Source organism: Leishmania braziliensis, chromosome 36 (genome assembly GCF_000002845.2).
Source record: "Leishmania braziliensis MHOM/BR/75/M2904 complete genome, chromosome 36".
Taxonomy (NCBI): Eukaryota; Euglenozoa; class Kinetoplastea; order Trypanosomatida; family Trypanosomatidae; genus Leishmania; species Leishmania braziliensis.
Window position 1 is genome coordinate 1,419,310 of NC_009327.2, and position 21,890 is coordinate 1,441,199.

General features: G+C 50.6%; 6 protein-coding genes across 6 annotated transcripts; 5 read left to right on the forward strand and 1 right to left on the reverse strand.

Annotated features, from left to right (window-relative positions):
• Positions 1-4,456: 4,456 nt before the first annotated feature.
• LBRM_35_3890 (nudix hydrolase-like protein) lies at positions 4,457-5,125 on the reverse strand (the record flags this gene model as incomplete). Its single annotated transcript, XM_001568958.1, has 1 exon — positions 4,457-5,125. One exon carries the CDS (start codon positions 5,123-5,125, stop codon positions 4,457-4,459), a length of 669 nt encoding a protein of 222 aa, XP_001569008.1.
• Positions 5,126-6,008: 883 nt separating this feature from the next.
• On the forward strand, positions 6,009-6,950 carry LBRM_35_3900 (conserved hypothetical protein; the record flags this gene model as incomplete). Its single annotated transcript, XM_001568959.1, has 1 exon — positions 6,009-6,950. One exon carries the CDS (start codon positions 6,009-6,011, stop codon positions 6,948-6,950), a length of 942 nt encoding a protein of 313 aa, XP_001569009.1.
• A 362-nt stretch (positions 6,951-7,312) lies between these two features.
• On the forward strand, positions 7,313-7,780 carry LBRM_35_3910 (putative calmodulin; the record flags this gene model as incomplete). The annotated part of the gene is made up of 1 exon (XM_001568960.1): positions 7,313-7,780. One exon carries the CDS (start codon positions 7,313-7,315, stop codon positions 7,778-7,780), a length of 468 nt encoding a protein of 155 aa, XP_001569010.1.
• A 567-nt stretch (positions 7,781-8,347) lies between these two features.
• Positions 8,348-11,281, forward strand: LBRM_35_3920 (mitogen activated kinase-like protein; the record flags this gene model as incomplete). Its single annotated transcript, XM_001568961.1, has 1 exon — positions 8,348-11,281. The coding sequence occupies one exon, from the start codon at positions 8,348-8,350 to the stop codon at positions 11,279-11,281; it is 2,934 nt and encodes a 977-aa protein (XP_001569011.1).
• Positions 11,282-12,011: 730 nt separating this feature from the next.
• On the forward strand, positions 12,012-15,242 carry LBRM_35_3930 (conserved hypothetical protein; the record flags this gene model as incomplete). The annotated part of the gene is made up of 1 exon (XM_001568962.2): positions 12,012-15,242. The coding sequence occupies one exon, from the start codon at positions 12,012-12,014 to the stop codon at positions 15,240-15,242; it is 3,231 nt and encodes a 1,076-aa protein (XP_001569012.2).
• Positions 15,243-16,668: 1,426 nt separating this feature from the next.
• LBRM_35_3940 (conserved hypothetical protein) lies at positions 16,669-17,253 on the forward strand (the record flags this gene model as incomplete). Its single annotated transcript, XM_001568963.1, has 1 exon — positions 16,669-17,253. One exon carries the CDS (start codon positions 16,669-16,671, stop codon positions 17,251-17,253), a length of 585 nt encoding a protein of 194 aa, XP_001569013.1.
• Between the last annotated feature and the right edge of the window lie 4,637 nt (positions 17,254-21,890).

Consider the following 21,890-nt stretch of genomic DNA (forward strand, 5'->3'; position numbering starts at 1 on the left):
TCGGGAGTCTCCGTGACTGTGGCCGTAACGCCCCCGGTTGCGATGTACTTGCCGTCAGGCCTCTATAAGAGGCAAAGTAGGTTTTGCGTGTAGCTGCTAGAAACTTGATCCTCCGATACTCTCAGATTTCCGCCTTCAAGGTAACAGATGCCATTTGAGCTGCTGATGAGCGTGCCCTCAGGCGTCACCGCCACACCGGAAATATCGCTCGTCAATCTGTTTGGAATTGTACAAATGGGCCACAATGCGTTGCCCTCGCAGCTGATGGTCTGAATACCATCACGCGAGACGGCGATGAGCGCCTCTGTCGAGAACATGTAATGAGCTATCGAAGACAGCCGGATAGAATCCAGTTGTCGATGTAGCAGCAGTGAGCAGAGAAACTGTCGCGTCGCAAAGCCTGGAGTGGGCTTATCCCGGAAGGCTGCGCTTCGCAGCGTGTAGCGGTTGACTGTGTCGATAATTTCCTGCATCCCTCCAGCGTTTCTATTCTTGGATAGAAAAATGGGCTAATATGACAATTAAGCAAGGGTGTATCCTTTTTTCATGACCCGCTGTGTGCAGCCGTAACTGCATTTCTGCCAGAGAAAAGAAAGTAACGGATAACTATATATATATATATCGGAAGGCGTGGACGGGACGAAAAGCAAAGCAGCGTGTGGCAAATTGCCGACTGGAGAGCTGAGCGGTGAGCAGGAAAAGGGACCAACTGAGCGGTACAAACGAGACACTCCTAGAGAAGTACTATACATACAGGAGTGCATACTTTTCAAAGCAGGGCTTCCTATTTTTCTCTGAGGCAAACATTAGCAAAGAGCACTCTGACAGTGCGCTGCACGTGTGCTCCATTTTTTTTCCGTTTGGCCGTCTTCACACGATAACTGTGTGATACCTACCATAAGTTGCCTCAACAGCAACACAGAGATCCTCACTTCCAGAAAAAGAGGCGCTTCATCAGTGGCTTCGAGTCAGTGCTCTCTGTAGAGGTAGGCACGGCACTCTGCCCTTTAATAGGGGCCTGCATGCCCATAATCTTACGCTCTTGCAGCGCAACATACGGCTTGTACCGTATTTTGTCCCTTTCTGGCTGTGGAAGATTGAATTCCCTAATCACACCCGGGTCTGTGACCTTCCATCCGTACACTGGGCATGGCTCACCAGTCAGATAGGGATGAGTACTGGGATTCGGTGGCTTGCCACCTCGAAAATATAGCTTGTTACCGCTCTTGTGCCACACACCCTGAATCATCATATTTAGCACACGTGGTATTTCACTGGGGTTGCGCCTAAGGTTGCCACGAAGCTTGGAGAGAGGGTGAGTGCGATTCAGCCCAATACCAAACCCCGTTCCATCGGCGCCGTGGTCCATCCAGGCAGGCCATTTGTTCTCTCGTAGAATGTTCTTTGTCTTGTCAAAGCGCCCGCGATCTTGGTCATAGGGAGTGTCATGAAAAGGTTTGGCAAAAGGGTAGACTGACGGTGCGTTGTGAAATACGGCCCGCTTCGGGCACGTAGACTTCAACATAGCAAAATCACTGAAATACGAGTGAGAGCAATGAGAAACAGAAGTAAAATTTTCATAAGATCGATCACTGAGAACTGGGACTTTTTTCCCATTGGTTGCTGCATCCGTCATGACGGGGGGCACCTCAGCGCGTGGCATCTCACCACCCCATTACCCCCACTCTCTCTGTGTAAGCCACGCAGTCCCTATCCTTGCCAATGCCGAATCACCTCAGGCGGTGACAGGGTCAAGCACAGACTACGCAGGGAAGCCAGAGCGGTGCGTCGCTACTGATATTGGCGGTCGGGTCCTGGATGGCGTTGCATTGGAACGAGCTGCGACAGTGCACGTCTGCACCAGCCACGTGACGAGCACTGTCCACGTCACCTGAGCGTACCTCACGCGGCCCTCGCGGCCCACTGGTGTAGGGAGCCCGAGCCACCTCGATGGATGCACCAGGCGGTGACCGGCATCGTGGGAGCAGCTGCGGGGCGGGGGTGGGCGGGCAGGGTGTGAGACAGGGCCCGCGTCCGGATGGCTGTCTCGGTGTTGCTGTAACGTCTCTACGGCTGGTTCGCAGCACGCAACGGGTCTGTGGCAGGCCGGGGCAGCGTGGTGTTTCACTCATGCTCTATGACAAAGAATAGACAAGGTAAAATAATGGTTTACTACATAACGACAGCACCTTCACTTTGTTATGCTGTAGGTAAATGATATGGGAATGAAAAATAATGCTTCCTCTTGTCGTTGGCTAGCAGCAAGCTACATTTTTTTTTTTTGAGTCCGGCTCAAAGCCTGTATACAGTCCTAGGGTTCTACATCCAACTAGCTTTTCCATCTCATTTACCATAGCATATAGAGAAAGAAAAACAAGTTTATGGCCACATATTCAAATCAAAGCGGATACACGCTGCGAAAAAGGTTGAAAAGACCGTCATCAAGGGGTGGCAGAATTGGCGGCGCAACAACCCTGCGCATAATAGGTGCCTGTGATCAGGGATCGTATCGTGTGAAGGTCACCTTGAAAGAAAGCTGCTGATAAGAAAGTGCATCTTCGTTGAAATTTGTCTCGTTCCAGATTTGAGCGCTTCCCATAATTGGTAAAGCATATGCTTCCACAATGATGTCTTGTGGATTGTACTGGGCTCCAGCTCACACAACGACAAAGTGGTAATATAGGCCAACCATAATGTTTTTGTACTGACAAGTATACGGATTATAGGTGCCATTGAGGGAAACGAGGGCATTGAATAGCCCACTGATAGAAATCCAGCTCGTTGTATCGTTTGCAGGGCGTCATTAGCAACGGCTATTCGATCCAGTACAGTAGGTGCGCCATTGACTGTGGCGTTGATCAAGGCAGATATGATGTCTCCAGTCCCGGAGTTACAAATGGTTTGAAGATCAAATTCACTAATCAAAACTAAGCACCCACTACTAAGGATCGAGAGCAGGAAGCCAGCTCGTTTCCACTGATTACCATTACATAGCCTGCCGCCAGCTGGCACTGAAAATCCAGTTTCTCGCTTCAAGATAGCACTCTTACAACTGAGACAAATGTTCCAGAGCAAATTTTATCACCAGAGAGAGAGAGACCCCGGAGTTGCGGCATGAATATTGCTCGGCACAGTCGCATTCTCACCGGTGAGCGCAACTTCAAAAAACAGCGCAGCGTACTGCGTTAATCCGATATTACCTAGGGGTAATGCTAATCACCGCTTATACTAGGTTTCCACGTATATTTGAAGAGTAGAAAAAATAAGCTTGTAGTACAACAATTGCACTGTTGCACGTTTTCCTGTCAGAGTTCGTTAAGCGCTTGCCACATGGACAACAGTGGGATCGAGAGTGTTCAATAACCCACCGGATACGCTGTGCAGATTCAGTACCAAAGGTACTAACTGAGGAGTGCTGCTCTTGTACCCCATCATAGCCTGCAGAAAGAGGTTCTCGTACTTCTCTAGTGAAAACAACAAGCACATTTGAGCACTATTTAGTGTACATGACGTGCCTTTTATTGAATCTAGAAAACCGACATTTCGCCCGATTGAGCTGCACGATCCGTCGCTCAATGTGATCGGCAGTTGGAATGGAGACACGCGACGATACGAAGTGCTTCCACTAATGACCACATATTTCTCTGTTGCCACAGAGTCGCCTACAACATATGACTAGCTCACGCCAACCACGGTGGTAGACGAGGTAGGAAGGGAGGGTTGCTCAACTTCTGTGGGTACTTTGAAATATCAGTAAAGCTCGCTAGGATGATTTGTCCTAGCAACGCACACCGCACTATAGCCTTCCAATTTATTGTCTATGTAGGTTGCATCTTTGTTGTTCATTCGCTGCAGAGAAGTTGTTCGGCCTTTCGGATAGAAGTAGTCCAAATATGGCGTGCTGAACTTTTCAGGGAGGCAGTAGAATAACGCTCTTTGCGCAGTCGTCAAATCCTCAAGGCAGCAGAAAGGATCACAAAAAAACCTCGAGTAATATCGCAAACGTACTCGCCTAAATAAGGAGAGTTCAAATTGCGAGCAGCTGGTGTGATGTTCGGCACGTGTGGCCACTCTACCCACACTACTGCGATTGGGTATGCAAATGCAGATGTAGTAATGAGCAACAGAGACAGCAGACTCTGCAACATCACCGGTATGAGAAACCTGAGCAAGCAAAGTGACTAAAAAACTGTTAGCCAGATATAGACATATCAGTAAGATAAGCGAAAGAGAAGATAATGATATTTGGTACTGAAGTGAAATAATTCCAGGTGCTATAAGCACAATTGCTATGCAGACTGCAGCATAGACTGAAATTCTTGATTTAGCAGAATATGCGTAGCTCATAGCAGCGCTCATAAGAACCATAACAACCACTTTCTATATATTCGCATTGTAGCTTCTTGTTGAGTTGTGCTTCAGTAGAATTTTTATTCTGCGGGTGGTAAAAAAGGTGTTATAGGCTCCACGCCAGAGCTTCCATAAATGTATACAGCTTTGCATCCACAATCGCGCGCTGGCCCTTTGCAGTATATCGCTGGACTGCACTCGAAAGCTCTCCTACCGCGGTCTTGGGTTCAGAAATGGGAATCAGAAGAACTTCGATGTCCTCCCCATAATCCAGGTGTTGCTTTGGTTCCTGATTTTCTGCGCGCTCACCGTCAACGTCGAGGCGCACCAGAACGCAACATGAGTCAGTGAGACCGGGTTCTGTAGAGAGGGGCGGTGAAATAGATACAATTCCAGTTTCATCTACCACAAAACCTGTCTCCTCGTGCATCTCACGAATGGCGGCTTGGCCTGGACTTTCGTTGTAATCCACCAAACCTGCTGGAAACTCCAGACAAACTGCATCCACTGGTGGACGATACTGTGCAACAACCACGATAAACTTCTTGCTGCTTCTCCGCACCACGGCACAAATTTCGACTGCATCAACCGGGATTGGTGCCGGAGAGCGTTCAAATGCGCTCATAGGTATGGACCGGGTCGTTCTCTGCACCATTTCCCACTTATGCCCTGGCTGGGCATCATTGTTGCTGACGGTGTACGAAAGAGAGCAAAGTCGTGTGAACTTCAGTCCAGCCATGACCTCGAGCCCCGTTCTGACGTAGTTGTGCTTCATGATGTGTGTTGCTGGCAAAACGAAAAAGACCTAAAGGTGATTTCATACAGAGCAGTGAAGGCGTTTGAAAGTGATCACACCTATATCTTTGGCTGTGCTGAGGAGGGGGAAAGAAAGGTGGAGAGGACCTAGGAGGCGCGCTTGGTGGGTGAAAAAGACAGTGCTTCTTGCCATTTGCGACAGGAAAGGGGGGACGGGGGTCTCACACAGCCCATCGAGCTCTATGCCCATAGGCCTTACCGCCTCTCAGGGGCTCCGTTCCAAGAAACGTACCATAGGTATATGTCCGCTGTCTGGGAATGGGGTCGGCATGCAGCATTTTACGCTGGGCAGTTGGTGCCCTACCCCCGCCCTTGGTCCTCATGCGCCTGGGGGGGGGGCAAGGGCTATGCCGTGCCGGTGCTAAAGGCGCATCCCAAACTGTGAAGGGGCTTCCAGAACCGCTTCTGTTCGCACCAAATAAAGCGGTTTCTGAGTATATCAGACATGCCTCCCGTGCACTGAAAATGACGCAGTGGTAAAGCTGCGTTTCTTCCCCAGCATCATGAAAGCCTTTACACGCCACCGAGCTCATGATTGTCAGCAAACCTTCACGCTCAACTTTTATCAAAAGAAGTCTTTTGGTTCCTGTTTTTCCAGCTTGTTCTGGCATGCGCGATTTCAGCAGCCGATAGGAAATCCATTTCTCTGCAATGTCTGACCTTTTGCATCGCTATGAAAGGGCCCATTCTCGTACCTGTTTGTTTTTAAAGGCAATCACCACTCTTTGTTTATCTCATTCCCTTTTGATCCTCTTGATTATTGTATTGGTAACGTTTTCCCCCTTTTTGCCTTCCTACGAATCAAAGAAAAGCACAGGAAACCTGAGAAGCTCGCCTTACGAATGAAGACCGTGTCAACACGTACTCCCGTTCTTCAGCTGCGTAGCAGCTGTCAATTTTTGAGTTGTCAGCGCAGGTGGCATCTCATCAAAGGCGACAGAAGGAAAGACGAAGAACTCAAGAGCGTTGAAATCGCTCCTACCTTTGAGTGTGACAGAATAGCCAAAGGTGGTGAAAGTGGTCACTCGGGCAGCATTTCAACATGTGTCGATGAGCCCATAGAGCCACTGTCGCAAGGCCTGACGAACACAGTGGAGGGAACACCGTATCGTGTCAACTGGTATGACTTTCAAACTGTGAGTCCAGCGAAGCGCTTCACTTACTGGGTATACCGCCGCTTGCGAGATCTGCCACCTGAGTGGCAAGAGTACTATCGCAGCATGGTGTATCAAGAAATCAGCGCTAGTCGGTATGTAAACCAAACATGGGATTGCTTTATGATGGTTGTTGATGGGTATCGCAAGGCGAAATGGGTACTTCGAAAGTACGGCGTGCAGGTCGACGAAAGCCTTATCCCGAGACCATACAACAATTTCTGGGAAGAAACCACACACGAGGAGCGTGTTTGGGCCCATCGACGCTCCCACCAAATGAAAGAATTACAGGCGCTGCAGCGCGATGATGACGAAACAGTATTCGGGGCAAACATGATGAATCGGAACGAAGTGTCATATACGTCAATCAAGAATCTTCAGAGTGGTATGCAAGGCGGAACACCTCTTCATGCTCACGACCTACCTGCGCCAAAAGAATCAGATTTGAGAATGTCGCGCCAGGACGAAGAAATGAGCAGTGCGCTCATGTCGAGCATCGAAGACGACAAGTTGTGGAACCCAGTGCTGCGATCTCGCTTGCATACACAGTTTCAGCGAACAGAGGCAGAATTTTACGGCTTCGAAGATGAAGATGATGACGAACCTGCTGCAGAGATCCAGGGAAAGTGAAAAACTACAGAGTTGTCATGTTGAGCTCACTCACTTTGTTCTTAGCTTCATCCAACGCAAACCCAAAAGGAGAATATATCTGGTAGCAGACGCTGTGACTTGTAATGCTGCATGCCTTGATGAAGTGATAAAGAGAGAGCAATTTGGGACATGCCTAACCTAGCTTAGCTCTCACACATACCAAAGTGGTGGGGGAAAGTTGGACTACCTCTGCGATCTCAAAAAATGTGTTATGACTTTCTCCCTTCCTATCTCTTGCAGTTGATCGAGATTTTTTTTTTTTTTGTGATACACAGAGCAAAATCACGCACGTTTGATTCTCAACAAATAGTATTCTGTGTAAAACTTTTCCCTTGCGGAAGATGGCAGACCTGCTCTCCCTTCGACAAATTACCGAGCTCAAAGAAACCTTCACCATATTCGACATAGATTGTGATGGTAGCATTACTATCGACGATTTGGAGCAAGCGTTCAGTTCCATTGGCCACAAACTATCGAAGAAGAAGCTGCAGTCAATTTTACATGATGCCGACCTAGACTCCAACGGTGTGATTGACTTCCCGGAGTTTCTCACGCTTGTTGCCACGAAGCTGAATGACCCGGAGGAAAAGGAGCTTGAAATGCGTCGCGCGTTTCGTATGTATGACCTGGGAAATACCGGTTTCATTTCTGTATCCAATCTGCGCTTTGTGATGGGGCGCCTTGGCTGTTCTCTGACAGCAGAACAGGCGTTCGACATGATTAGCGAGGAGGATACAGATGGCGATGGGAAGCTAAGCTTTGACGATTTTCGGCGCGTTATGACTGAGGGATGGGGCGCAACGCATTGACTCATCCTGGAAGGCATGGTTTATTTTATTTTATTTTTTTCCATTTCAGTTTTGTTTGCGTTTTCTTGAACATGTAAACTATTGTTCTTGGCCTACTTGTCAAGAGCAGCTCTCATCCACCCCTTTCCTCAGTGTGGCATCTTAAGAAACTCGTTCTCTCTTTCTTTGAATGCTAGTACTAGAAAAAGAAGCACAGAGCCTCGAGGCAGCACATACCAGGCATCTCTTTTGGAGAGGCTTCAAGCGGGGAAAGCTTTTCCCCAGGCTTATTAGGGAGTACCTGTGCTCGCTATACTTCACGTTTTGCGAGTTTTTTCCGCCCATGGGCAGCGCATATGTCCCATGTAGCTCTGTGTGTGTGTGTATGCATGTATGTCCCCTCAAAGAGTCGCTGATGATGCCACTCTCTGTGAATCTGTACTGTTTGCCTGACCCGTTATTCTCTTCTTTCAATCGCTTTCTCACAGGAGAGAAGTACTTATTGGCGCAACACTCTGATTTTTCTTTGTTTGCAGATGTAAGACATACGCGAAGATACTGTATCACAGTTATAGGTATATGAGAGAGATGAGCAGCACCGCTATGAACATACCAATCATAAAATACGATATCCACGATGTTTTTCTGGCACTGAGTGTTCTGAGGAGGCTACCAGAATATACGAAAAGGTTGCAAAGAAGCTCCTCAGAGGTATCATATCGAATCATTTACAGCTCGATTTGCGCTGCCCGCTGGTACTACCGCTGCTACTCCCGGTACGGAGAATTTGTTCGTTTACTCAACAAATACACTGAATGTATTACTTTGAATTTACCTAACACCGCACTCCAAGTCGCGGAACAAATTGCAGCGCACGCTTCCCAAATTCGGATTCCGCAGCACCAGCAGCGGCTTCCGCTTCCCATTCTTGTCTCTATCCTTCTTGCGGCGATATGCTGCGTCGCGACGGTGGTTCTCATTGGCGTTGGAGAAACTTGCTGTGGCAAAGCCGATATTGCCGCACTGATACTTAGCTGTGTCAGCGTCTTGTGCTTATGTGCACTGCTTTCACTCATTTACGCATCCTTAAAGTGGCACGAATGCAGAGGGCAGGAACAGCTTGTTGACCGGATAGTGCGAACGGCCTACGAGAGCATCGGAAAACAGAACTTTTGCAGCAACCCGCTGTCGGACAGAATTGATCTCACAGAGCGAATGGCCGTCGAGGAGACAGATGAGTTTCTTCTAGACTCGGGAACCGCACATCGTAACCAGCGGGCTATTGCGATGCTCTTAAAAAAGGCCACCGAAGATGAGTGGAATGCTGCCTTACAGAACAGAGGACTTCCTCATTCTATGATTGGGCTTAACGCCATCTATCAGCATACAATTATTATCATGACGGACTTTGATGGACAGGTAGTACTGTGGAGCGATGGCGCGGCTACCTGTTTTGGATTCAGTGCACGAGACGTTGAGGGAAACAACATAAATTCTCTTCTCTATGGCGAACGGTCGGTAGAGCTCTACGCCACAATGACTGAAGCTGCTATGAAAAACTCGCGCCTCTCTGAAAAGGTTCTCACAATGGCACATATGAGTTTGGGGACTGTCTCTATCAGCGCAACGGTGGTCCTGAGCTGTGAGACCGAGTCGAATCAGCCCGTCGGGTTTACTCTTATCGGGTCTGTCCGCTCCGATGAATTGTCGCAGACGCAAGCAGTGCTGCACTCCTTCTTTGTGACAGAATTGTCACAACTGTCTGTCAAGGACAGTCAATTTCGTCAAATTGTCTACTGCCTGCAATGGAAAAACCTGCGCGATTTCTCCGCGCTGACGAGGGGCTGGAGAAGCGCGCACATTCGGCAGCTGCTGTCCGAGGTCATCAAAGGTCGGCAGCGCTACGTGAGCTTCGAAGTCGATCCAAAGGTAACCGAGTTGCCGCCTATTCTCTGCGACACGGTTGGCGTCACTGCTGTGCTGAATCGATCCTTCGAGCTGTTCTGCGAGAAAATCAGCGTTCGCGTTGAGCAAAAGCGCACGACCAGTGCGGTATACCAGCTCGTTGTAATTTACCGTCATGAGATGCCCGGGCTCAACCGAAATACCTTGATTGGCATCACCCGCTCTGCAAATGACCTTGGCGGTATTGTAATTGATTCCCCCGGTACGCTGAAGCTGTTGCTGCCCTTCATGATGAAGGATGAGGTAATTCAAGTCTTGCGGCCTCAAGATGCTGCTGCACAAAAGTCCAATGGCCATGACCCACTCATTGTGCTGCTCTTGGAGAAGAATGGCGTGCACTGTCACAATATATCAGCATCCATCTGGAACTGCGGTCATTCTGTGCGGTTGGTTGAGAGTGTTTGCAAAGCGTTGCAGGCCATCGAAGAATCGACCGACCTCGGCTGCGCTATCGTCGACATCGACTCGAAAGGTTCTGACCGTGTGGTCGAGGCGCTGCTGGCGAAGCACATCTACATAATCGAAACCTCCGAGGCGCTAGACAGCGTTGCAAAATGTGGTGACGCCCTTCTGAAAAAGCCGATTTCGAATGAGGCGCTTCGTAAGGAGCTAGACAGAGCCATCAATAGGTGTGAGGAGGCGAAGCGGGCCGGCGAGGAGCTGCTGAAGCGGAGAGAAGTGTTTGGAAAGGTGCGAAAGAGCCCATGGACACAAGGCCGTCTGCTCGGGCGCGGCGGGCATGCTGCTGTGTACGAGGCGACTTCTACCCTGACGGGTGGCAAAATGGCCGTCAAGATCATTCGCGTCTCCGGCAACTTTGAAGAGCGTATCGATGAGTTTATGAATGAAATTGAGATTCTGTGTCAGTTGACACACCCCAACATCATTCACTACTTTTACTGCGAGCGGACCGAGACAACCCTCAACCTCTTCATGGCGCTGGCTGACCAAGGTACGGTAGCCGATCTCCTCAAGCGCTGCCCACGGCTGCGCGAGAACCACATCGCGACCATCATGAAACAACTTCTGCAGGCGGTCAACTACTTGCACGAATGTGGCATTATCCATCGCGACGTTAAGCCAGGCAACATGCTCATTTCGCAAGGACAACTGAAGCTGTCTGACTTCGGTACGGCCACTACGAACGTTCGAGAGGGCACTGTTGGCACCATAAAGTACATGGCCCCAGAGGTCGTTGACGGGAAGTCGAGTGGTAAGGAAAGTGACATTTGGTCTATCGGCTGCGTCGTCTGCGAGTGTTTGCAGATCAAGCGCTCTGGTTGGGGCTTGCTTGGCTACGGTGCGCCAGAAGAGTACCCCAGTGATATATCTGCTCAGGCGATCGACTTTATCAAGGCTTGCATGCAGAGAAATCCGTCAGAGCGCGCAACCGCTGGCACGCTGCTGCTGCACGATTTCATTGTACACCTCGACCACGAGGTGTTGCAGCTAGCTGAAGTACCAGCTGAGACAGTGCCAAACGAAGAGGAGGCAAAGCCACCTAAATCCGGCAGAAGTTCCAGTGACTCCACCATCATCAGCTGGTCCTTCGACTAGTCTCTATGATCTCTTTTTCTTACCTTACTTCTTGTTTTGCTGTCTTCAGGTGGGCAGAAATTTGCTGTAATGCATTCTCTTCTCCCCTTTTTTTTTCTTGCTGCCGAGCGATCTGTTGCGATTGGCTTCCAAGGCTCGTGCTGCACTCGCATCTGCACACAGAGCTGCACATTTGCAGTGGCGCTTGAATAGTCAACGCCGTCAACAACAAAAGAAAAATGGCGTTCTGCTGTGTAGCCCTGCAAAGGCGCCTTAAAGAAAAAAAAAATAGCGCTAATATGCACACACTTTTGCTATGGGGCGTCCTTTCTTCTCTAGAAAGCGGCGGTGAGGGTCATCTGCTCCATAGGGAAAGCGTTCTGTGTTGAACATCACGTTGCCGCTCCTTCAGGTTCTTTCTCACACTTACGGAGCGGCAACAAGAAGAAGCTTTAGGGGTGCTGTCGAATGTGTTCTCTCACTAACGCGCCTGCTTTTCACACTACAACACCGCAGAGTCCAATTAGGTGGTTGACTGCCTCTGACACACACCACCACGGCCTTCCAACCGACTCAGTGTTTTCTCCTCTTTTCTCTTCCATCGCTCTCGTCCTTTTCTCTCTGACGGGTCCTATGCAGTCCTTCATTCTTTTCTGCGTTGCACACTACCCCCTCCTTTCCCTCCTCCCGCTCACACAACACCCCCAACCTCATTAGTGCGGTCACGCTATCGATTCCTCTCTGTCGCACAATGGTGGTGGGGCAGCCAGTGTCAACAGCCCAGGGCAGTTCGCCGAGCCTCTCCACATCTCTGCAAGAGCCTTTCCTACGCTACGATCCGAAAGAATGTTGGCGCAGCGCCAATGGACCAGTGGTAGAGGAAGCACGTCCGATGCTGAGGAACCGATACTTCAACATGGACCATCTCGCCTTGTGGAAGCCGTCTCTGCTCGCGTCTCTCGGCGAAAAATGCCATCGCGCCGTGTATGTGAACGAGTATCATGCGCTTCTGTGTAGCCGACGACTGGTTCTGGTGCATAACAACGGCCGCTACATTATCTTTCCCCCCTTTTGCGACACTCTGAATGATGCCTACGCGGAAAGGGTGTCCGAGAAGTGCACGCTAGTGCTCGCGGCTGTCGCATCTGGCGTCCACGTGGCCCTCGTTCGAGACTCTGACAGCCAGAAACCTGATACCCTCCAGAGCGTCTTCTGTCCTACCGCGTCTGCAGTCGCCTGCATTCATCACCTCGGAACGAACCTCTATGGCTTGTGCTGTGAGAACTGCAGCGTGGAGAGTTTGGCAGTCACGCTCAACAACATGCACTTGCCGCACCCTGGGCTGCACGCGAATGTGTTGCCCAACCGACATGGCTGGGTCCAGGCGGCTTACGACTATCTGTCCCCGAAGAGATACGTGCACAGCCTCTTCGACCGGCACAACGGGTATCTCCTGATGCTGTCGAGTCGGAATGTGTCGCTGTGGTTGTACAGCGACGCATTTCATTTGCAGCTCGAGTGCTCCACAGCGCTTCCCAGGGAGGCGGTTCTAGCGATTGTGCCCCTGCTGCAGGATGAGTATGGGGAGACGGAGGTGGCTGTTCTCATCACCGGCAGCGGCGGGCGTGTGCCGGTGCATTTGCGCACCACGACAGGCAGGCGCGGCAATTCGCGGTCGCTCTCCCTGGGTGAGCTGCGCGGTCTTCCTTGTGGAGTGACGAACACAGTGGTCTCACTGGCGTGCGCTTGCGATTCATCGCTGCTTTTAGCGGACCAGCGCACCTCCTCTCTGCTTCTTGTGACGCACTGTGAGCCATTTTGCGAGGCACCTTACAGTTCCATCACGCACGTTGTCACACAGCACTTCCTGGGCAAGCCGATCTGTGGCGTTGGCGTCGAGAAGAGCGTCCGCGACGGCGGCAGCTTTATCACCTTTACTGTGTACTGCGGGGACTCGACAATTGTACGACTGGGTCGCATGCCTCGTGGTCAGCTGCTGCAGCAATATTTTGCGGCCACCGTAGCGGGCGGGATAGATGCTCTTTGCTTGCTTGAGCCGCAGGTACGGGTAGACCTTCTCCTTGACGCTGTACTTTGTGGCCTCCCGATCTCGTATCTATCTCAGTTCCTCGACCCCCTTCTCCACCCGAGGGCGGCGACGGTATGCGCGCTGCGCCTCTCAGATGGCGCGCGTGGCATAATCCGGCACACAATGCGGGGCTTGCGAGAGTTGTCGCGTTCGTGCTTGTCGTTTCACTACTGGAGACTGAAGGAGGAGCTGGCGCAGTCGAGGTCGAGAGTGGAGAAAAGTTACACCATTCTCACCGAGGTGCTGAACCGTGGTGGCTGGCTGGACTGCCCTACACGGCAACAACTGGCGTGGGACGGAGACCTTCTGGTGCGCATAGACGGCACGCTCACAGACACGAGCGCTGTGGATGCCCAGGCAAAGGTTCTGCAGCAGCTGCTATCCTCGGTGAGGCACGCTACGACAATCGCGTGGCTTTACGGCTTGCTGTTAGAGACCGGTGCCACCTATCGATTTTCCGACCGACTGGAGGACTTACTGTGGAAGAGCGACCCGGTAGGGGTGCAAGTATCGCTGTGCATGAATCTACTGGAAAGGCGCAACAAGGGCATCACGGACAAGCTCTTGCAGAAGGAGTACGTGCTGCCGCAGCGCTGCCGCCTCGCTGTGACCCTCTTGTCACTGGTGCTGGACAAGTCACTTGAACCTGTCATGGCATACACGCGACGGCATATCCTCGACCTCGTGGAGTATGATCTTCTCTCGTACACGACGGACCTCCTCGAGTCAAGTTTCCCCACCTCGCAGCCTCGTATCCGCCTTCTGGTCTACCGCTATCCGCACAATCAAAGTGTCTCATCCGATATCTTGTCTATGGTCGAGGCCATTTCGTCAACCAGCGAGCTCTACAACACACTGGTGACAATTCTCGGCGACGCGGCGTGCGACGGCGAGCTCACCGCCGTCCTGCTTGACTGGATGGAGCGTCACACTCTCGCCGACCATCGGATTTTGACGTTCGCGAAGGTTGTCGCGGACATGCGACTCTGCGTCGACCCGGCGCACACCTTGACGGGGCGCTTCTTTTCATCGGTCAAGCAACAGGCGAACGGAAACGCACAGCAGGCGGCGCTGCGGTTTGCTGAGCTGGCACGCAGCGATCTCTCTGTACCCCTTGACGGACGGCTGCTTGCTATAGAGCACGCCATCTCTGCAGCGCCGTCAGATGGCGATCGACTGACTCAGTTTCTGTTGCTGCTGCAGCAGCAGCTGGCCAAGCTAATCGCCGAGCACCTTACCGTCGGCAAGAACCTCGTCTCTGCGCGCGGCACCGTGGAGGCGGATCTGCAGGCGTTGCAGGAGCACTATGTCACTGAGAACTTTCTCTTCGAACTGGCTGGACGCTACAAAGAGCTGGGCGGGTGCATCATCCAGCTCGACCTGTTGAAGATTCACTCAGACTCGGCTGAGCTGCTGATCGCTAATGCGCTGACTGGTGTGCTGACGTTCCTCAGGGCTGTGGGGCTGTCTGCGCCACAGGCGGTGCAACGCGTTCTGCGGGAGTACCTCGGCACCTTTCAGACCTCACTTCCTCTCTTTCCGTTTGTGGAGTTTCTTGCCTTTGATGGTCAATCACCTGCCCGTGCCATTGACGAGCTTGAGAAGGTTGGCGTGCCGCTGCTCACCATCTTTGACACCTTCATGAGCCTGCTGGACGGGCACCGCAATCCACTTTTTCAAATTGGTGACACGGTGCTGGCGCTGGGGCAGCTAGTGCCCAAGATCAGCCCTAATGTTCAGCACATCTGCGCAGCGCACTTGCTAGAGTGCAGCCGGAGCATGCTGGCCGGAGAGCAGCGCGCCGCTGTGTTGTCAGAGAAGGATGTGCACACCATCAAGTACATCGGGGATGACATGCGGAAGCTATCGCAACGGAGCCAGGCAGCATTCTGACGAACTACGAGCCACTGACCGGGCTTTAAGCTTCCTTCTCGATGGCTGTTCCCGCTCGGTAGTTTTTTTTCGGTTTCGAGTTTGCCAAAAGCAAGGAGGTGCACAACTTCACGTGAGGTGGCCACTTCTCATTCCCTCCTGCTTTGGTTTTGTCTAATCCCCACCACTCGTCAGAGGCGCAGGGCGTCTAATGCATTGTGAAAAACAGAATAGTAGCTGTGTCCTTCTCCAGCGGCGAAGTGCTTCTGTCAGTCTTCCTACCATTCCATCGGAGCACAACTGTGTTTGGCGAACAGTACCGTTTCTCTCTTACATGTGAGCTTCTCCTGCAGAGGAGCTATTTTTACTGAAGGGGCTTAGGTACTTCCTATCATGGTGCACTCGTTTGATTTGTGTGAGTGTGTTGCCTAGGCTTTTGTACTCAATACTCTCTACTCTTTCCCTTCCCTCCTTGTGCTGTCACTCTCACTTTCTCTCACTGGCTCTCTTAATCTTCCCCCTAATCCCTGCCCACCTCCCCCCCTTTGTGCGGCCATGTGCTGCTCTCATCTTTTCTCTTTGGCGCGATTTCCTTCTTCTTTCACTCGCACGCACTTGTGGCATACCCGGCTCCTATCTCCTCCCCACTCGCACCACATCCTCTTCCCCTTCATCCCTTCCTCAACGTATGACATCGCTTATCTGCAGCGTACCCTTCATTACCCTTTTCGTATCCTCTGTTTCTCTGCTTCTCTGCTTCTCTCCTCCCCCTTTTCGTCTGTTTTCGCTTTATTAATGTTTTTGCTGTTGCGTTTCTTGGAAAACCGCCCTTGATAGCACCGGTCGTAGAGGAAGAGCTCAGCCTTTTGGCTACTTTTAATCCCTCTCTTTTCGCCTTCGCGTTTTGCCTCCCTCTTTATTTTCTGGTTGCCGGCCCACACGACTCAATACACTCTCTGACACAGGCAAGCACACAAAGGCTCCTTCCTCTTCTCCCCTTGGCTGCACCGCCCTTCAGTGAAGCTGTGAACATAGACCCTTTCTGACTCCTCACTTCTCTCATCGCCATCATAAAAAGAGATACATATTAATCTAAGTCCTGTCACACTCACACGATGAGGTTGACACAAGTACACATTCAGCTACATTACTGCTCCTGATCCCCCCGCTCTCTTTCGTCTTCCTCAAAGGTGTCGCCACTGTTTTTTCTACTCAGCCCTCTAGCACTCTTTGCACTTTATTTTTCCTCTCTTCGGCCTGACTGAGCTACGCTTGCGCGCCGTGGTTTGCGGATCGCTAGTATACGCAAATACCCGCATAGGCACGGGCTCCAAACTGTCCACTCAAAGAGGGCTTGCAAGAGAGAAGGCAGCGTGGGACAGGCGTTCGTCGCGCAAGAAACGTGTTTTGACGACTGAAACCCTCTCCTTTACTCTCTGTCCACCCGATGCTCCGCTTTTGCCTTGCACTGCGCGCTACTAGCGTGCAACAGAAGCCCCACTTGTTTCGTATTGATCTGACGTCGAAGCACACGCCAGGTCGCCTCTACCTCGCCGATCGCGCCGTCAAGTCCACTGCCGCGGATCCATGCTTTGTGTGCCTCGATAACGCCATGGCATGCCAGACAGTGGATTCGAACGCTGCGGTGGTGCTGCGCAGTTGCACAACAAAGGATCGAGAACTCTTTCAGTACGGGCGGATGCGCTTTCAAGGCATGAGTTGTGCTCTTGTGTTTCGTCACAACCACCTCGTCTTTCAAGGCATCGGCGACGCCTCCGTGCAGACTCTTGAAATGTCGCTGCACTATAATGACATTTTCGCGCTACTTGGCGGCATTGGCGCGGACGAGAACATATCGGAGTGGGTACGTGCAGTGGAGAAGGCAGTCGCTGAGGGTGACGTGGAGTATGTAGCAGAGGAGATGCTGTTGCAGCTGCGGTGCACCGCGGAAGGCTGCACCTCCGTTGTAGCAAAGATCTCAAAGTTCTCAACAGGCCTGCCAGAGCCGCCGAACTATTCCCATCCCGTGTAGAGATACAGCACAGAAGAGAAACAACATGGCGCTGCTTGAGAGTTTATTTTTCTCTCCTATTAGCTCTGTTCACTCATGCAAGAAAAAAGGACGCACATAGAAAGCCAGAAACGCTCTGAGAAGGAACAGCAGCGAAGCAAAGGAAATGACGGATCCATTTCATGTTATGGTTGTGACGGAGCGCTCAGCGCTTCTCACCGCGGCACCCTGTACGTTGCGTAAACATACACACGCACACAAAAGCTAAGTAGAGGTGGACAATCAAGTACGCGTGCGATGCTGGTTGTACGGTGGCCAAGCTGCGGTCACAACTCCCTCCCCTGCTCCCCCCTCCGTACACACGCACGTGCGTTCTCAGATTTAAGTCTGTCTTCTGTGACCCAGGGACACACATGCGCACTTGAGTAGTTTCAGTCCACACCGTTATTGATCGCCCAACCACCACACAAACAGCGAGGAGCAGTAGACACTGTTTTTCTCTCGCTCTCTCCCCCTCTCGATGTCTCTCTCAGCGATTTTGTTTTCCTTCTCGTCCTCCTGCTTCTTCGCTTGATTGGTGGTTCTGTACAGTTCTTTGTCGTAACTTCTCTCTCGGTTGCTCTTTTGCTCGGAGGCTTCTTATGGGGTTCATTTTGACAAGCAGCCGTGCGCTCTCTTCGGCGACCCCCCTTTCTTTGCTTCACTTTTTCTTTTCCTGTGTAGGCTTACGAAGTAGGTGCCCCACTGTAATGTAGCGCTTTTTGGTGTGTCGTTTCTTCATCCTCTTCCCCTCTCTATCCAATCGTGCGCTCGTTTTTCTTCTTCATCTCTTTCTCTCTCTCCGTATGTATCTCGTCCCCCCTCTGTTTCTTCTCCCCTTGTCCTTTGTGTCATCATCTCACCTGGCCGTTCCTGCTCTCTCCTTTTGATTTCTTCTCCGCCACTCTCCGTCTAGCTTCCTCATCCCTCCCACCTTTTCATCTCTCTACCTCTCTATGTGGAGTGCTTTACTGACCTTTCTATTCTTCGCCTCACCCCCATACTTTCTCCTCGCTCAACTCTCTCATCTCTTAGAATGCGAGGTCATCTCAATGGAGACAGAGAAAGCGGATGTGTGTGTGTGTGTGCGTGTGTGTGTTTGGGCCGTAGGTGGAGGTGCATTTCCTTGTTGTGTTCCTGCTTTCCCTCCTCACTGCGTTCGTGGACTCCGCGTTGATGCATGCACGTGCGTGTATGGAGTGTAAGTCCCTCTCTTGATATGGGGACACTTCACTTGGATGGATTCGCTCAGCGTTCTCCCTTCCTTCTGTGTCTTGGTTCCCTCTTGCTCTATCGTCGCGCATGTGTGTACCTTTTTTTTTTTTTTCGATCTGGCGCCCCCTCATACAGGCGGTGGGCAGTGATGTGGTACAGGCGAAGCAGACAACAGCAACAGAAGGCATTTATATATGCAACCATCAAAGCAAGAAAAATGAAGTAAAAGTGAAAGGAAGACGAGTCGTTTTCTCTGCTCCTTCGTGCTGGTAGTGCCTGTTAGGGTCGGCGGGTGTGGAGAGGGGCCTTTCAAGTTGGGACGTGCGAGAAAGAGCAAACAGCCAAACTGCACCACGTACTAGCAACAGCATAGTTGAATGGCGTATGGTTAGGCGAGAGGAAAAGAGTGCGAACGCGCTGCCCAGGGGGGACCAAAAAAAAAGGAAGTCTCGAGTACAAAGAGAAATGTAGTCAGGTCGATGAGAAGGAATGGTCTACGCCCATGCCAGCTAACCGCACTCAGAGCATGAACAAGAGAGAGGAGAGGTGGAGCAGAGGCAGAACTGAAGAAAAAGGAGACAGTAAGAATGCCGGGCACCTGTAAAAGTGTCTTCTACTCTTCTCCATAGCCCTTTCCGTGTCACCCATTTCTACTTCTCCCCTCATTCCGCTTTCCTGCTCTCTGTGTGAAGGCATCCCTGTCTGTGTAGCGATGTGCACATGTGTGTTGTGAATGTGTTGGTCTGTGCGCATGTTTTTTTACGCTTATAAGCCTATGCCGAAATATTTGTGGATTCGTGTTGTTTGTTTGTACTCTGTTATACGAACGCCGACAGCAGGCGCAGAAAAAAAAATGTAACGTACCGGCGAAAACTTCGGAATGAAGGCGAAAACGAGTGTGGCTGCGAAAGGTTCATAGGAAGTCCAAGAAAAAAATCAATGAATTTCTTTTTTTGTCTGTTCTTTGCTGACGCCACCTCGTTTATCAACGAGACATCGATGTTATCTCGAATGTGTGCTTTTCTCTTGTTTTCATTTTCTCTTTTCCTTCTAATAGAACCATGCTCAATTCATCATTTCCTTTTGCCTCCTCCTTGAACCATGTCTTCTGTTCTCCTTCTTGCCTCGACGCCTTTTTGTTTAAGGGTTCGAGTTGTCTTCTCTCGACCTCTCTCCTCAGCGTGTGAGCCAAATGAGGACGACGATGCACTCTTTTCTTTCACTTCCTCTCTATTTCATTTACTTCTTTTATTTCCCTTTTCTTTTTTTCCTCTGTCTTTGCATTTTGATTCGCCTTTTTTGTGTGTGTGCGTGTATGGGGTTTCGTTAACGGTGACTCATGAGCGATTTTGTATCACATCGACAGAGCCACCAGAGAGGTACAAGACGCCTATATACTATCCAGCGTGTTGGTGTGTGCACCGCCCCCCCAAAAAAAAAGTGAATATGCGGAAGAGAAGGGAAATACACCAGAGAGGAGAGTACCTTTGTTCTATGGCTCTTGTAGAGTGTGCTTGTGCTTTCTTGTGTATCTGTCGACATCTTGTTGAAGATGAGGCAGCCGAACCACAAGTAGTAGAGCTCTTCTCGAATGCTCCTTCTCTCATTTTGTGTATCTTTTTTTTTCTTCATATGAATGTGTTCTCCTTCTGCTGTTTTACGTGGGCCACTTCTCTGTCGCGATTTCGTTTTGCCTTGGCCTCCTTTTCGTCTCGTTATTGGCCAGTGCACTTTTGAACCCCCCCCCCCCCCAATACTCATATTTCTCGGCGTGTCTCTTTTACTATACATGCAGGCGTATGCATCGCTGTGGATGTGGTATCATTGCAAATTGGGAGGTGAGTCTATGGATTGGAGGCTTTTTAATTTCTTTTTTTTTACGGAGGATATAGGCGAAACGATAATGGAAGTCCGCCCCACCCCATTCCCCACTTCATCGTCCTTTTATCTTGTGCTTGTGTGTGTGTGTTTAGTGGTGCATTCCAGGCTCCGCTTTTCGTTTTGAGCATTGTACACTGAAGTGGCACTTTCCTTTTTTTTCTCCTCCTTTGTGAGGCTATCTTTACCACAACGACATACATAACCCTCCCTTTTATTTTGTTTTCGACGATTGTATCTCGCGTTACACTGAAATGCGCAGAATCCCCTACGACGACCCCCAAGCACGTAGTCGGACGGTCGCCCATTGACGTGTTCCCCCTCACACGCGTTTTCTGCAGACGACAAAATGGCTCTCTTTTCGGCATCGGTTTGTGTGTCTCTCTTTTTTTTGCACGTTGTTGTCCCCTCGTTTTTGACGAAGAGATCGTCTGCGGCCAGAGACGAAGAGGGACAAGAAGGAGTGCACAAGCCAGCGCCCATGAAGTGCTTGTGTGTAGGTGTTGGTATGTGTGCTTGTATCAGCGTGCATTGAAGATCTCGTGTATCCATCACTGCGTGTTCTCTCATAGTTTTTTATTCATCCCCCATCACCTCTCTCACTCTCTGCATCTCTCTCCTGGCCAAGTGTACGCATTTTCCCTTAGTTTTTGTTTCGGTGTCTCCCTTCGTTTCGTGCGTATCGAAATTTTTTTTCCGCGTTTGTGTGCTCTTTTCCCTTCTCCAATTATGCTTTGGCGCGAACTCAAGCACCAAAGGATTCATTTTCGACCTTCTTTACTCCCTATCTACGCTACACGTCTTTTTTTCCTTTTTTTTTCATTCTACTGTTGTAAGTCATGTTGTCCTTCAGGACTACCACACGCACCATGTACACACTAGCAGGCACATGCATTCAACATTCATTTCTCGTCTCTCGCCACCATTTTTTCTCGTTTCGTTTGTCTCAAATTACCCTCTTTTCTTTGCTTCGGTCTCTCACATAATGAGCGTTGTTCGCAATACCCACCATACGTGTTGTGCGGAATCCCAAGACGTTTGGAAGTGTTGTAGTGTACGCACCTCTCTCGTTTTGTCCTCTGTGTGTCTGTCCCTTCTTTGCTAGCATTAGTCGCAACACTTACGAGAGAGGAACGATGCATCTACCCTCAAAAGTAGGCCGAACGCACCGTCTGCGTTGATGGTGCCACGCTACGCTATTGTTTTTTTTTCCTCGTTTCTCTCTCTGTCTTTCCTCGAGGAGCTGCTCGTGTGTGTGTGTGTGTGTGTGTGTATGCCAGAGGGTTTCTTCGCCACCATCCCGCTCTCTCTCCTTTTTCCAACGAGCCATATTTTCTTTCTCTTTCGATAGTCGTTTCAGTTGCCGCTCATCACTCACCTGAGTTGGAGTGCAGGTGACAAACGAAAGTAACAACAAGGCGGAGAGCTATGGGGTGTGGCCACTGCAGCATTACCCAGGCAGAGCAGTATGCCGATGCGCACAGAAACCAGAGAAGTCACAAGAAGGAGAAACTTGGTCTNNNNTT